The 15,760-nt window shown below is 48.2% G+C and overlaps 2 protein-coding genes across 2 annotated transcripts in view; both read left to right on the top strand.

Moving 5' to 3' along the window:
• LOC128335038 (cysteine-rich venom protein 2-like) overlaps nt 1-11,205 on the top strand; it is a 41,956-nt gene extending 30,751 nt beyond the window's left edge. Inside the window, exons 8-9 of the mRNA XM_053272822.1 lie at nt 251-339; nt 11,138-11,205. Coding sequence (XP_053128797.1) covers nt 251-339; nt 11,138-11,205 — 157 coding nt within the window. The remainder of the gene's footprint in view (nt 1-250; nt 340-11,137) is intronic.
• A 64-nt stretch (nt 11,206-11,269) lies between these two features.
• Nucleotides 11,270-15,760, top strand: part of LOC128334988 (cysteine-rich venom protein triflin-like) — a 55,728-nt gene continuing 51,237 nt past the window's right edge. The window contains exon 1 of the mRNA XM_053272705.1: nt 11,270-11,275. Within this exon, the coding sequence (XP_053128680.1) occupies nt 11,270-11,275 (6 nt within the window). The remainder of the gene's footprint in view (nt 11,276-15,760) is intronic.

Genomic DNA, 15,760 nt, shown 5'->3' with positions numbered 1-15,760 from the left:
ATGGAAGTGGGATAATCAGAATCCTGCCACCTTGAGTGATGTAATGTGTACACTTTACTGAATTTTATACATGAAAATTATTTCTTGTGAGTGGTGTGGTCCCTTCTTAAATAAATAATCTCCAAGTAATTTGAACTCTGTCAAAACAATCAAGCTATGTAAACTAACCACATAATTCTTCATGATATTGTACCTCTTTTTTAAGAATTGTGCTTTGATGATAACAGCTTCCATTGCTCTGTGATTTCAGAGGGAACATAATGGGGGAAAGTAAAACACCCTACAAAGAAGGTCCACCATGTGGAGACTGCCTTAATGACTGCGAGGACAAACTCTGCAGTAAGTTACTATTAATATAAACTAGTTCCTCTAGATAATATTAAACCTCTTCTACATTATCAGTGACAGATGTAGTAAGTCACTCTAGAACCTAGTTCCCCTGGAGGTAGTGGTGGTGGGTAATTTTTTAAAGGCTGCATTCTCATGACTATGATGAGGGGGCGCTTAAAGAGTTAACTTATGATGGGTGAGCCCCACATGCTCCCACAGATTGTGTTGTGAGAACCTGAAATTTCCAGGCAATCCTGGTCAAACTGCTGCAGTTAAACCACATTTAACCAGGATAGAGAACAAGAATCCCACCTTAGTTATCTGTGCTGATTAAATGTGGTCTATCTTCAGCGGTCTAACTGGGAATGTCTGGAAATTCTGGGTTCTCAAGTTGCACTCCACAGGAGCATGCAGGGCTGAACAGTCGCTTTATTTGCGCTCTCACCATGGTTATGAGAGCATGGCCATAGGCATCTAAAGCTCTATCATATTCTAGTCCTGTGAGCTTCCCTGAGGGTGCTTTTCTTTATTTAAGAGCCACCCGAAAGCTTTGAACGTCTTAGAAATGTAAGATATAAATCAAATAAATAAATAAATAAATAATCAATATGTGGAATGAACATAACTATGGGAGCAGAACCCTAAGCAAAGCCTCTTGGGAGGGTTCTAACAGTCAGGGAGTTCATTGTGGGAAATGCCTTTCCTAAAGCAGGATGGGCCCAGGCCATTTGGGCTTCTACAGCTTCTATATATAGCACCTTCAGCTGAGGCCAAGGGCAGATAAGAAACCCGTGGAGATGAGAAGAGAGTTAATTTTGTGGTAGCAAGCATGACTTGTCCCCTTAGCTAAGCAGGGTCTACCCTGGTTGCATATGAATGGGAGACTAGAAGTGTGAGCACTGTAAGATATTCCCCTCAGGGGATGGAGCTGCTCTGGGAAGAGCATCTGGGTTCCACATTCCTTCCCTGGCTTCTCCAAGATAGGGCAGAGAGAGATTCCTGCCTGCAACCTTGGAGAAGCCACTGCCAGTCTGTGTAGACATGGACCTATGGTCTGACTCACTATATGGCAGCTTCCCATGTTCCTATGTATGTGAAGACAATACTGAGCAAGATGGACCTATGGTCTGATGCAGTATATGGCAGCTTCCTATGTTCCTATGAGCCCAAACACGAACCTTATTCTTTGCTATTGCCATTAACCGCCCTGAGCCATTTTGGAAGATATAAAAATCAAATAAATAAATAAATAAATAAGTGGATTGCAGCCTTCAGCAACAGCTCTAGCTTCTCCATATTTTCAAGGAAATCACCAAACAAAGCATGTTACAAAGATAAATCCAAGGGAGTAGCAGGCATAAATAACAATGGCAGAGTTTCTGTCTTCAAGGGCAGACTGTTTCAGAATGGCTATCAAATATGTTGGGTCAATAAAAATAAACCAGAGGATCATTGAAAGCTTAAAAGCATGCACTATAAAATCAGAGGAGAACATAATAAAGTTTTTTAAAATGAACAGTGTTCTTTATTCCACATGTAACTTCATTTTGGTTTGATTTCTTTCAGCCAACCCATGTTTCTATACCGATAAAGTGCCAAACTGCCAAGACATCATGGCTACGTTCACTTGTAAGACAAAGTTTAAGCAGCAGTGTGAAGCCACCTGCAAATGCAAAACAGAAATCAAATAATATGCATAAGACCAAAACAAGGTTGATCCTAAGATAACTGTTCTCAATGGGATGGGAATTCATCGTTCAGAAGAACCCCTCAAACTTATATTTAAAACTAATCAAAATTTGGCATATGGCATAAAAACTGAGCATTTCCAAACATGATATTTTTAAAAAGCATTTCCGGAACTCATGAGCAAAGAGTGACAAACATTTGTCAACATTTGTTTATTTTTTGTTTGTTTCCCCCCTTATTTATTGTTCTTCTTTAGAAATTGTTTTGAATGCTTCGGAGTTTAAATATTGCAAAATGTGCACAGTTGTTTTCCCTCCCCAAATTCTAACTTCACCTTAGATTTCTGTGCTGGGTAAGAGCAAGAACTGAAGGTGCATGCTATGCTAATCCTGCAGGTTGTTCAGTAAACTAGGCATTCATTTTATAAGTGCTTCTGGTTGTACATGAATCTGATAGTAGTTAGTAACTAGAGTATTCTTCGATTGTTCCAGGCATAGCATTCCCATTGATTTTATTTCTAAAGAATATACAATAAACTTTAAAACACTATCAAGCATTTGTTATTCTGTTTCATTTGTTTAATTCCACTTTCATTTGCTAACTTTTTGTTGTTTTGATGAACAAAAAAAAAAAAAAACCTCTGAGACAAACTTGCCAAATACAGTACTGTATTTATAGAAGGCGACTCTGAATTTAGGACGATGCTTTAAAAGCTAGTGGTTAAATACATTATACCTGTATTTATACCTGTAGTTATACTTGTCTTTACCAAAAAGAAAGAGGAGTCTGAATTCAAGATGAACCCCCCCCCCCATTTAAAAGGAAAGAACTGGGGGAAAGCTTTGTCTTGGATTCAGGTAAATACAGTATATACACTCTTGAACATCACTGATTCCAGTTCTTGATCATTCATTGTTATTCCTCTTCCTTTTGAGAAAGAAAAATGAACCATGGTTACAGTCCCAAAGCTAGTTAAAGGCCATATCACCCACAAACTTTTAGTGTGGTAGTGTGGGCTACTGGGAACATGGTGAGCTCTGAATCCATGTCAAAGAATCCATCTGATTCCTCCACTGTGCATCCCAATCATAGACCTGCTCCACCACTGCCAGTGCCTTTTTGTCATGTTTGTGATGCTCTAGTAAACACGTTGTGTACTATAAGCTATATATGTTAGAAACTGTATATCCAGAAAAAAAAGTGCCATAATCCATTCATGCATTGTAATGCAATTTTCAAGTGGTCTGTGAAAAAACAAAGACTACAATCAACAAGCAAGAAAAAAGCAATCACTTCATCTATTTAGGCATCTCACTTTATTTGGGTATGGTCAAGGGGCAGCTGGTTCTAAGCTAGGGGGCAAAATGAAAAACACAGAATCATGCTAACACTAAATCTACTTCTGCTCATTCGACTTGTTTCTTCTGCCACCTCTGCCGTTTTCCATTCAAAACTATGGTTCAGGATGGTACCCTGGATACTGCCCATGTTACTGGGGGGGGGGGGGAAATGGCAGTTTCTTGCAGAAGCAGGATTAGGGAAATTAAGCTCTCTCCCGATATCTGATGGGGGGCAGAGCTACTGAAAGATAGCCCCTCTGCTGCACACCTGTGAGATCTTTATTTCAGGAAGGGAAGAAGAGGGGAATGAATGGAATCAGCTCTGTAATCATGATGCTGTTTCCTGTTGATTTGACTGACGGAGTTGTGAGGAGTTGGGCAGTTGCTATGGGCATTTTATTTATTTATTTATTTTATTTTATTTTTGCATTTATATACTGCCTTTTGTTAAAAGACAAACCCAAGGCTGTTTACAAAAATTAAAACATACAATAAAAAGGCAATAAAAACATCAAGCTAAAAAATATAAAAACATATAAAAACAGGCATAAAAACAATACAACAGGTAAAAACACACAGAAGCAGCAGTAAAAATGATTATGTAAAAGCCTGGGTAAAAAGCCAAGTCTTTTCAAGCTTTCTAAAAGCCGTGATGGAGTCTGAGGAACGAATGGCCACTGGGAGAGCATTCCAGAGTCTAGGAGCAGCAACAGAGAAGCCCTGTCCCGAGTGCACGACAGCCGGGCCTCCCTCATTGTCAGCACCCGGAGCAGGGCCCCCTCAGATGTCCTCATCACGCGGGCAGCAACCCTTGGGAGCAGGCGGTCCCTCAAATACCCTGGGCCCAAACCGTTAAGGGCTTTAAAGGTCAAAACCAGCACCTTGAATTGGACCCGGAAACGAACTGGCAGTCAGCGCAGCTCTTTCAAAATGGGGGTGATATGTTCCCAACGGGCAGCTCTGGATAACACCCTCGCTGCCGTGTTTTGCACTAGCTGCAGTTTCCGGATACTCTTCAAGGGCAGCCCCACGTAGAGCGTGTTACAGTAATCCAGCCACGACGTGATTAAGGCGTGGGTAACCGTGGCCAGATCTGCCTTCTCGAGAATGGGACGCAGCTGGCACACCAGCCGAAACCGTGCAAAGGCACCCCTGGCCACCGCCTCCACCTGAGCTTCCAAAAGCAGAGCCGGGTCCAGTAGTACCCCCAAGCTGCGTACTTGCTCCTTCAAGGGGAGTGCAACCCCATCCAGAACCGGTAAAATCTCCTCATCCCGATTGGCTCTCCTACTGACCAACAGTACCTCCGTCTTATCCGAATTCAATTTCAGTTTGTTAGCCCACATCCAACCCATCACAGCCTCCAGCCCCCGATTCAGGACATCCACCGCCTCCCTAGGATCAGATGACAAGGATAGATAGAGCTGAGTGTCATCCGCATATTGCTGACAACTCAGTCCAAATCCCCGGATGACCTCTCCCAGCAGCTTCATGTAGATGTTAAACAGCATGGGGGACAAGACCGATCCCTGCGGGACCCCACAGGCCAACGCCACGGGGCCGAGCAGTAGTCCCCCAGCACAACCTTCTGGACCCTCCCCCCAAGAAAGGACCAGGACCACTGCAATGCAGTGCCTCCGGTTCCCATACTTGAGAGGCAGCCCAGAAGGATACCATGGTCGATGGTATCAAACACCGCCAAGAGGTCCAGCAGAACCAACAGGGACGCGCTCCCCCTTTCTAGTTCCCGGCGTAGGTCATCCACTAGAGCGAGCAAGGCAGTCTCAGTCCCATACCTGGGGCGGAAGCTAGATTGAAAAGGGTCCAGATAATCCGTATCATCCAAGACCCTCTGCAGCTGGGACGCCACCACATGCTCCATCACCTTGCCCAAAAAGGGAAGGTTAGACACAGGTCTATAGTTATCCAGGTTGGAGGGATCAAGGGAGGACTTTTTAAATAGTGGTCTTACCACCGCCTCCTTGAGGCACGATGGCATCCTGCCCTCCCTTAATGAAGCATTAACGATCACCTCCAGCCATCTGCCTGTCCCCTCCCTGGCAGCATTTATTAGCCATGATGGGCAAGGGTCAAGAGTGCACGAAGTCACCCGCACACTGCCCAGGATCTTGTCCACATCCTCAGGCTGCACCAACCGAAAAGAACCCAACACAACAGGACCTAATAATAATAATAATAATAATAATAATAATAATAATAATAATAATTTCAATTTCTATACCGCCCTTCCAAAAATGGCTCAGGGCGGTTCACAAAGAGAGATAAACAAATAAGATGGCTCCCTGTCTCCAAAGGGCTCACATTCTAAAAAGAAACATAAGACACACACCAGCAACAGTCACTGGAAGTACTGTGCTGGGGGTGGATAGGGCCAGTTACTCTCCCCCTGCTAAATTAAGAGAATCACCACAGTAAAAGGTGCCTCTTTGCCCAGTTAGCAGATGGTACCAGAGGCACGTCTGCCGGAACTGCCAAAACTCTGGAGTCCATGTCAGCACGGATGCGAGCGACTTTATCTGCAAAGTGACAGGCAAACTGATCACAAAGAGCTGTAGATGACTCCTCCCCCATTGTCTGGGGGGATGTGTGGAGCAAGGTTTTGTGGAGCAAGGTTTCGTGCTCCACACGAAACAGCTCTGTTTGTCTGCACTGAGCAGACGCAATGGAGGAGGAGAAAAAGCATTTCTTCACCGCCCCCACCGCCACGGCGTAGTCCCTAAAATGGGCTCTAGCTCGTGTTCGGTCGGATTTGTGACGACTCTTCCTCCAGCGTTGTTCCAGCCGTCACCTGAGTTGCTTCATCGCCCTATGGTCTGAGGAAAACCAATGAGCAGATCGGGCTCTACCAAGCCGGAGAGAGCGTTCAGGAGCAACCGTGTCAACGGCCCGGGCCATCTTTCCATTCCAGAGATCAACCAGGGACTCGACAGGGTCACCAGCTCTGAACACTGGAAACTCCCCGAGGGCCGTCTGGAATTCAAGCGTATCCATAAGCCTCCGGGGGCGGACCATCCTAATTGGCTCACCACCCCTGCAGAGGGCAGATGGAGCAGTCAAACTAAACCCCTCCAGATGATGATCTGTCCATGACAAGGGAGTGGTCTCAAATTCTCCCACCTCCAGATCATTTATTTCCCAGTCGGCAAAACCAGATCCAGAGTGTGTCCCGCCACGTGGGTAGGGCCCGATACTAATTGAGACAGGCCCATGGTTGCCATGGAGGCCATGAAATCCTGAGCCACACCCACTAGGGGGGCCTCAGCGTGGACATTGAAATCTCCCAAAACAATAAGCCTGGGGGAACCCAAGGCCACCTCCGAGACCACCCCCGCCAGCTCAGGTAGGGAGACTGAAGTGCAGCGGGGTGGTCGGTACACCAGCAGAATCCCCAGCCTATCTCGGAGGCCCACCCTCAAGGACAAACACTCGAAATTCTGAAATTGCCTGACAAGGCACCTGGAAACGGGGAGGGTCTCTCGAAAGATGACTGCAACGCCTCCTCCCCAACCCTCGAGGCGGGGCTGTTGCACGATCTGGAAACCTGAAGGGCAGAGCTGAGAGAGACCAACCCCGCCCAGCGCATCCAATCAGGTGTCCGTCACACATGGGTGGAAATATTATCCTTAATGTTCTATTTGATAGTGCAGCAACATTTTTATTAAACTTTTGCTGCAGAACGTACACAGAATACTTGCTAGGACCATAGGATCGGGCTGCCCACTCTGTTCCAAGAGACATCATGCAAGGTTTCAGGGAAGGTGAGGACATGGGGCTGATCAGCCATTTGGTGACCAGTGAATCCAAGCAAGGTCCCTTTTGAATGATACAAATCTGGTACATGGCCCAGGGCACAGCAGATTCCAGCAACTTAGAGGGTAGGACTCAAAGCAACAGCCCTTTCCTGTGGTTGGTGCTGACAGATACACAGGGCCAAGCCTGTCCTTGAGGGGGCTAATGAGGAATGATGGGCATGCACAAAGCAGTCTTGCAGTGAACTCAACAACCTGGCTCCTTAGTACACATGTGTAGGGATGACACACAGCTGCAGTATGTGTCAGAAGTGAAAATGATGCTTAACTCAGAAAATTCTGGTAACAAGCCCACTGTTGAAAGCAAGCCTGGAGATATGGTGAAAAATATTGGAGGCAGCGGAAATCTCCTGGAACCAATGAGTTGGCAAGCACTCTGCAACCATTCCTTTTGCTATGTAAACCACTTGAAATGTTTTGTTGTAATGTTGTATACTAATAATTATGATGATGCTACAGTCAATGGCACGAGGTGAAGAAGCATAAGCAGAATTTAGCAGTTGTTATGATCACATGGGCCCCTTTCAGACTCGGGCCACCTCCACAAATTGTGTGAAACCACGAGTTGACAAACCTGAGGTTAAATACCCAAAGCGGGAACCATACTGCAGACAATCACCCAACTGTGGTCTGGCAACCTCCAGGTTCTGTGTAGAGGAGCCTCTCCCTCTTCTGAGCCACTGAGGCCAAATCCCAGGAAGTTGCGGGCTGCTCACGTCACCAGACTGCAGGTAGGGCGTCAGGACATCGTCAAGGCAGCTGCCATTGGGCACGATCTATGAGGAGGGGGGGTGCCCAGCGCAATCGTGCCCTTTTGGCTCTGATGAATGCCTTCGGCAGGGTGAAGACATTTTAACCCCTTCCTCACTGCACTCATGGCAATGCCCTTGCAGGAACTTCCAAGGCACACAGTCTTGCAGAAGCACACTCATTTATCCCCAAGAACGGCAAGGGGCACTCCCAGATGACAACGGGCTCTTGGAGGATACACGGAGAATGGCAGCTGATAAATTGGGGTGAGCGGTGGGCTGCTTGCCTGGGGGGGAGGGGTTGCAAGGTGCTGTGCACCAGGAAGAGTTAACCCGTGACACAACCGCTCAGTTGCTCCAGCAGCCTGGGGCAGATCTCATGCAGATTAAATAGTGATGGTCTTTCTGGGAGATGTTAACTGTCTGGAAAGGTTATTTTATTTTATTTTATTTTATTTTATTTTACACATTTGTATACCACCCAAAACGCAAGTTCCCTGGGCGGTTTACAAGACAATAAAAACATCCAATAAAAAGATCAAAACATTCCAACATTTAAAATTTAAAACGTTAAAACTATTCAAACACAATTAAAACACAAAACAATATCTAATTAAAAGCCTGGGTGAACAAATGCATCTTGACTGCCTTTCAAAAAGTTGTAAGAGATGGGGAGGCTCTTATTTCAGCAGGAAGTGTGTTCCAAAGCCTCAGGGTAGCAATGGAGAAGGCCCATCCCTGAGTAGCCACCAGACGAGCTGATGGCAACTGCAGACGAACCTCTCTAGATGATCTCAATCGGCAGTGCGGTTAATAGCAAAGAAGATGTTCTCTTAAATATCCAGGGCCCAAGCTGTTTAGGGCTTTATAGGTTATAACCAAAACCTTGTACTCTGCCTGGAAACGTATCGGCAGCCAGTGTAGAACTTTTAAGATAGGAGTGATATAGTCTCTCTGAGATGACTCAGAGACCAACCTGGCTGCCGCATTCTGGACTAACTGAAGGTTCCAGACCACATACAAAGGCAACCCCACATAGAGTGCATTGCAGTAGTCAAGTCTGGAAGTGACCAGCAGATGTACTACTGTTCTGAGGTCATTTATCTCAAGAAACGGACGCAGCTGGCGTATCAGCCAAAGCTAATAAAAGGCACCTCTGGCCACTGCCTCATCCTGACACACCAGGGAGAGTTTTGTGTCCAAAAGCACCCTCAGACTGCGTACCTGTTCCTTCTGGGGAAGTGTGACCCCATCCAGAACAGGCAGATCAAAATCGTCTCTTGGTTATGTGTCACCAAGTCATGTGGGGCCCCCCACCTTTGCTCAGGAGGATTTGCCTGCATTATGTGCATCTGGAGTTTAGAGCAGGGGTGGCAGTCCCCACACCTACTTTACAATCGCAGCATTGGGAAGGGCTGTGGTGGGGATCCTTCTCCCCTTGAGATCCCTGCACTTAAGCATATTTGATGCAGTCTGAGAGGAGCAAGTTGACTCTCCCTAGGGGGAATCTGCTTGCCTGTCTCCCAACCATAACTGTCAATAAATAGCCAGAAAAAAACGGTTGTTTAGTTATCAATATGAGGATCCCTGAGTCTCCCCTTGTGGGGGTCCTCTTTTAATCTCCATGAGGGGAAACAAACTATCTTCCCTGGTTGGGGAGAGACTTGCACCCTTACCCAGAAGAGAAGATTGGGCCCCTCTCTTCCCACCATTACTGTTCAAAAATAGACTGAGTGCACCTTGCGATCACATCCATTCCTGCTGGTGCCTTTTCCACCCAACACATTCCCCATAGTTCTTAAGACTGGCAAAGGGGGAAAGGGTCTCTTGGAAAGGGGAGAGAACAAAGGGGAGACCAGGACCCCTGCCTCCCAATGCAACCGTGTGATGGCAGACTGCAACAGCTTTCTCAACACCTGCTTCCAGCTGTGCTCCTGATTGTTCCCGCTCCTGTTGGTGGACATTGGTTGCCCATGGTCCCAAGTAACAGGGTATTGCTCTTGGGGGTCTAAAACCACCCTCCTCCCCAACTTATTTCCCAAAATGCTGTACAAAGCAGCCATCCTCTTCCCCATTCAAAGCCGGACCCCTCCCCCCCCCACCGGCCTCTGTGGTATACCATTATACTGTGGTATAATGTAAGCAGAGGATGAGAAGCAAAGATCAACACCTGGTATAGACACTCCTCTTCTCCCACATTTCCTGTGAACATGCCAGGTAGTTAAAGGACAGGTAGCATAGACATGGGCAAACAATGAACTTTTTGGGCAAAATGCCAGAACTTTATTTTTAACTCCAATCATTGCAGGGTCACAATGGGCGTGGCCAGTCCAGGTGTATCCTTGATTGATCGTTCAAGGGGCCACAGCTGCGCCCACTGGCGGTGTCTGACCTTCACCCGATTTAAGAGCAGCACGCCTTTCCCAAACCATGCACCTGCCCATTTTGCTGGTGGGCCAGTGTGAGATGCTCCCATGTGTGTCTTGTGAAAGCTTACTGCCCACTGCTCTTACTCCCTGCTGTTGCCCTGGATCCTCTTGAGCGGGGCAGTGGTGTGTACTGGAGCCTGGGCACCTGCCCACTCCCATTTCCTAGTGAGGATGGAAGATCCGAGTGCTCCAGCTGCAGGACGTCTCCCCGGAACCTGCAGATGTTGTGCAGGATGCAGGAGACTACTATCACCTTTTGGACTATATCCTCCTCCACATCCAGCAAGGTATATAGTGTGTGCCAGCAGGCCTTCAGCCTCCCAAAAGCCTGCTTGATCACCATCCTCATGCTGCTGGGCCTGAAACTGAAGTTCCTCAGGAAGATACTCCGAAGTGCATGGTAAGGGGTTACTAGCCACTTCTGAAGGCTATATCTCTGGTCTGCAAATATCACTGGCTTCACACATTGTCTGCTGACAAGGTGCATTCACCCAGGTCCCAGCTCAAAGCTGTGACACAAGAGGAGAGGTCCAAAATATTGCTGTGTTGTGGCTTCTCCTGGACACTCCTGAGTAGACGTCTATGAACTGCTTGGTGGAGTCTACAATATTTTTAAGGGTAATTGTGTAGTAGTGTTTGTGGCTGTAATACTCATCATGGAGGAGGCAGGTGCCAAAGCCTCCATGTGTGTCCCATCTATAGAGCCTATGACTCCTGGAAAACCCTTCTGTTGGAATCCTGCCATCACCTCCTTTGGTGTGCCCACACAGATCACGTCTTCAAGGAAAAGTTCCACCAACAGGTTATCAACTTCCCTGAAAATCCTGCATGCCATTGAGGTGCCAACTGCAAACAGGTTTCTGAGTGTGAGGTAGTTGGAGTTGGATACCAACTTGTACAGCATGATGGTGAGGCGCTTACACACTGGCACCGTGTGGCACATGGAGGTGTCCTGGTGGTGGATAGGTTCCATCTCTCTGGCAAGGAAGCTGAAGGTCTTTCTGGACAACTTGAAGCTGCCTATGAACCACTCATCTTCCCACTCCCAGGTGTCTTCCATGGGCTGCCAGGTGTTGTACTCCATCTCCTGTTGTACCCACGGCAATACCCACACCCTGTATGCAGACCAGTCCTCCTGCAGAAGTTGGGCCAGGGAATAGAGGACCCCAGAACCTCTCTGGACACTTGCAATGGCGGAGTGCACAATCAACCATTTGCATCTTGTCAATAACTGTGGAACCTAGCTTCCTGACTGGCAGCTGCTGCCCCCTTGCCCGGCAGTCCCCAAGCTTCCGAAAGCCCACAGCAATTCTTTCCCCTGCTGAGATCTGTGTCTGGCTTCCTCCTCCATTCTGTGAAGGAATATCTCCATGGCGCTGTACACAGCCACAGTGCCATGGCTGTACACCAGGGGTGTAACTACCATTAGGCAAGGGGAGGCAGTCGTCTTGGGGCCCCACTGCCTCGAGGGCCCCCCCAGAGGCACATCACATGACTCCCCACCCACCCATGTTGCACCCCCTATGAATTATGTTGAGTCTCTTGGAGCATAGAGTAAAAAAATTAGATTCAATGTGAACTAGATTTTCACCGCATTCATAATGGGGATGTGAGTGTGAGTGCACTATATATTGTGAAGTGTGTTTGTGTGTGTATATCAGTGAGGGGCCCATTTTAAAATCTTGTCTCTGGGCCCCCTCCAACCTTGCTACGCCCCTGCTGTACATGGTGCCACAGTGCCGTGCCCGCCATTGTTTCCTCAATGCTGGACAAGTAGCTGGGATTTGGCTGTAGACACTCCATGGACTTTGCAGTGTGCAGGTTCTCGGATGGGCACCTCCCATTTAGTGGGGATGAGCGGAAGTGTGTGTCTTTCGACCTCCTAGCCAAGAGTGTGACAATAGGTGGTGTTCCTGCAGAGGAGGGAACTGTACTGGCGCATGTCCTTCCACTGAATATGTGGTGGTAGGTGATATGTTTCCTCCTGCCATGCCTTGCCAGGCTTAAAGGGGAGATATCTTGTGGCATTCGTGCCTTCCTGGCATAAATGTCCCGGAGAGACCATATTATACCTGTTTTGAAGCAGTTGCACTGGCTGCCGATATGTTTCCGGGCAAAATACAAAGTGCTGGTTATTACCTTTAAAGCCCTGAACCGCTTAGGTCCGAGTTATCTTAGAGAGCACCTTCTTCTGCACAATCCCCACCACACGTTAAGGTCATCTGAGGAGGTCTGTCTTCAGTTACCACCAACACGTCTGGTGGCGACTCAGAGGCGGGCCTTCTCTGTAGCTGCTCCTGGGCTGTGGAATGCACTCCCGGCAGAAATCCACAATCTGAGTTCATTATTGGCTTTCTGGAGAGCCCTTAAGACCTATTTGTTTGGCCCGGCCTTCCAGGATTTTTAAACTGTTTTAAATATTTTAATAATGTTTGTATGTTTTTATAGTTTTTGATGTTAACAGTTAATTGATTTTAGTTTTATTTTAATGTAATCTGCCCTGAGCCATTTTTGGAAGGGTGGTATAGAAATCAAATAAATAAATAATAGATAAACAAACCTCCACCTTGCAACCACCACTTTAAGCTTTGGTGTGGGGTTCGTCCTTCAGGCCCATCCAACATTGCCAGTGGTGGTGGGCTCCCTTCATCAGCACTCAGGTTCTGTCAACAGGGCCACTTGGACTGCTCCCCCTTCTGCAACCATGGTGAACCAAAATCCTACAGTTCGGAGTGCAAGGTCTGTCTTCCTGGGAGGAGTTGGGACTGCAGGTCCACTAGATCACCTTTGGATGGTGAGGCGGGCTTTGGATTGCATCCCTTGGAGAGAACCAATGGGTATACACACTCCCCAGGATGCTTAATGCAATGCAGTCATAGCTATGGCCAGAAGCGTTGCAATCAGCTGGGTGTGCCAGCACACACTCCTGGCAACCAGTGAGCAGACGATGCTTGGTTTGGTATTGCCAACATCTCCAACCCATGTGTGTAGGGAGTGCAGGACCACAGTGGTGTATTTTTTTTATTTTTAAATAATAAAAATTTGGAAGACATGGCCCACCACCATCTCCACACATCTCCACTCCATGAATAAAGATCAATGCAGAGCCAACTGGGCCTGGTTCTTGCAGCTGGGATTTGAGTGTGGGCAGGCCTATGTAGGCAGCTGCTTGTGCAGATCCCACGGCCTTGGCATTGTTGGGGAAGCAGCACCTGCAATCTTTGAAGTGCGCAGAGAACGTGCTGTACCCAAAAAGTGTGTGAGGCATTTTAGCATACAAAATGTTTCTTTATTGACAGGTTAAAAACAGATAACATTGCTTTTGTGGCACTTCCTTTTACCTACCATCAAGAGATGTGCTTGGCGGGAAAGCATGCACAGATGCTAAAACTAAACTGGGGTGGGGGGAGTAGTGCATCAGCAACAGTGGTGTGGATTACAAAATGTGGATGGTGTCCCCCTTGAGAGAAACTGCAGCACATAATCTGCAGTCTGGCTTGCAGAATAGGTGCAACTGCTCCCTGATCTGCACCAATCCAGGAGCTTCTAAGCCTACCATGAGCCTCATTCCTCTCCAGAGGACTTGGAGCACTCGGGACGTTGCTTGCCACCACCACTGCTCTTCTGCTTGCGGGCACAACCTCTTGGGTGCCCATGACCTCCAGCATCTCTGCTCTTCCCCTTTCCCTTGGGGCAACCCACACAGGGGAGTGCATGTGCCCCCTTGCCTTTCACGGGGCCTTTCTTTTTCCATGGGGATGTGTGGGTGGTAGGCGCATGTGCACCCCTTTGGCACAAGGCTGCAGGTTTGCAGTGGCAAGCAGTGGAACACCCTTGCCATTTGGGGGGCTGTCTGTGGTGGCTGCCCTGGGGTGGCCTCCGAGGACCCTTCTCCAGGTTGTCCACACACAGGTGATCCCTGAAGGGGTGGAGTTGCCTCCAAGGGCAGATGCTCAGCATGTGCACCCAGGAAGGGTGGCTGGCTAGCAGTGCTGACAGGGCTGGCTCTGGATGGTTCTGGCTGGGGACCCATGAGTGGCGGCCTCAGTGGTGTGGAGGGTGTGGAAGGCTGACGCCCAGCATGCACACCCAGGAAGGGTGGCTGTGGTGGTGCTGGGGGTGTAGTTGCTGGGACGGCCCCAGCATAGCACCCACAAAGTGTGCAAGTGGGGCTTGAGAGGCCAGAGTGGCTTGGGGAATGCCCCAGATGTACAGGCAGGTAGGGCACAAGCATCAGCAACTGCGGCTGGTACAGTTGCTGCTGTGAAGGAGGATAACCTGGTGCCTGGTGGCGGTTCTAGTGATGGAAGCAGCCACCCGCTCCAGGTAGGCTGCGTAGCACTCAAACCTCCTCTCTGCTGTTGCATCCGAGTGCTCCATGGCTCCCATGACCTCATGCACCATAGTGCAGAGGACCTGACCACCTCAGAGGACCTGACTCAGAGGACCTGACCGCCTCCTGCACCACGTTCTCAGAGAACACTTGGAAGGCCCTCCTGTCTTCCGCACGCCTCTGCTCCTCATTCTGGTCAAGTTCCCAGAGCAGGGAGCAGTGGCCTGGGAGCTCTCTACATGCTGCTATATTTATTTATTGTATTTCTATATCTCTGTGTGCTTTCAGGGTTTTTCTACCTCCCTGCCCAAGCAGGAACATTACTGGGCCCTGTGTAACAGCCCCCTCGCACCCGCACCCACCGCCACTACAAACCGCACCCTGATCCGTGCCCCCACATGTGTCCCCGGCACTCCAGCACTCCATGGAATAGAATCCGGACTGGAGGGGCTGTCCTGCGGCATCCACAACATCGCACTACTACAGGTGTACCTCTCTCCTTGCCTTCCCCGGAAGGGGTAGCAGCAGCTGTGTGCTACATGGCAGGCTGAGGTGGGCATGATGGACACAAGGTGGAAAACAGCTTAGCTAAACTGTGAGCCATTCTGAATTTAGTTCACCCTGAAAGCCCCTCTTTGACAATTTGCTAATTTTGCTCTCTCTTTTCATCTGTTTGTTCTTCCCTATGAAGTACTTCCTGATGTCACTTTGCTGCTATATGTCCCCTCTCAACCTCAGAGGCTGGTCTGTAGTACAGTCTGCAGTCAGTCCTCCTTTGTCTCAACAACGGTTGTAAACAGCTGAAGTTTTAGGAACATAAGAACATAGGAACATAGGAAGTTGTCATATACCGGGTCAGACCATAGGTCCATCTAGTTCAGTATTGTCTACACGGACTGGCAGCGGCTTTTCTAAGACTGCAGCCAGGAGTCTCTCTCAGCCCTATCTTGGAGATGCTGCCAGAGAGGGAACAAGCATGCAGGTGTTATTTCCAGAGCAGCCCTGTCTCCTGTGGGGAATATTTTACAATGCTCACATGTATTCTCCCATTCAAATGCAA

This window comes from Hemicordylus capensis, chromosome 1 (assembly GCF_027244095.1).
Source record: "Hemicordylus capensis ecotype Gifberg chromosome 1, rHemCap1.1.pri, whole genome shotgun sequence".
Lineage (NCBI taxonomy): Eukaryota > Metazoa > Chordata > Lepidosauria > Squamata > Cordylidae > Hemicordylus > Hemicordylus capensis.
This window is presented reverse-complemented; position numbering and strand designations above follow the sequence as displayed.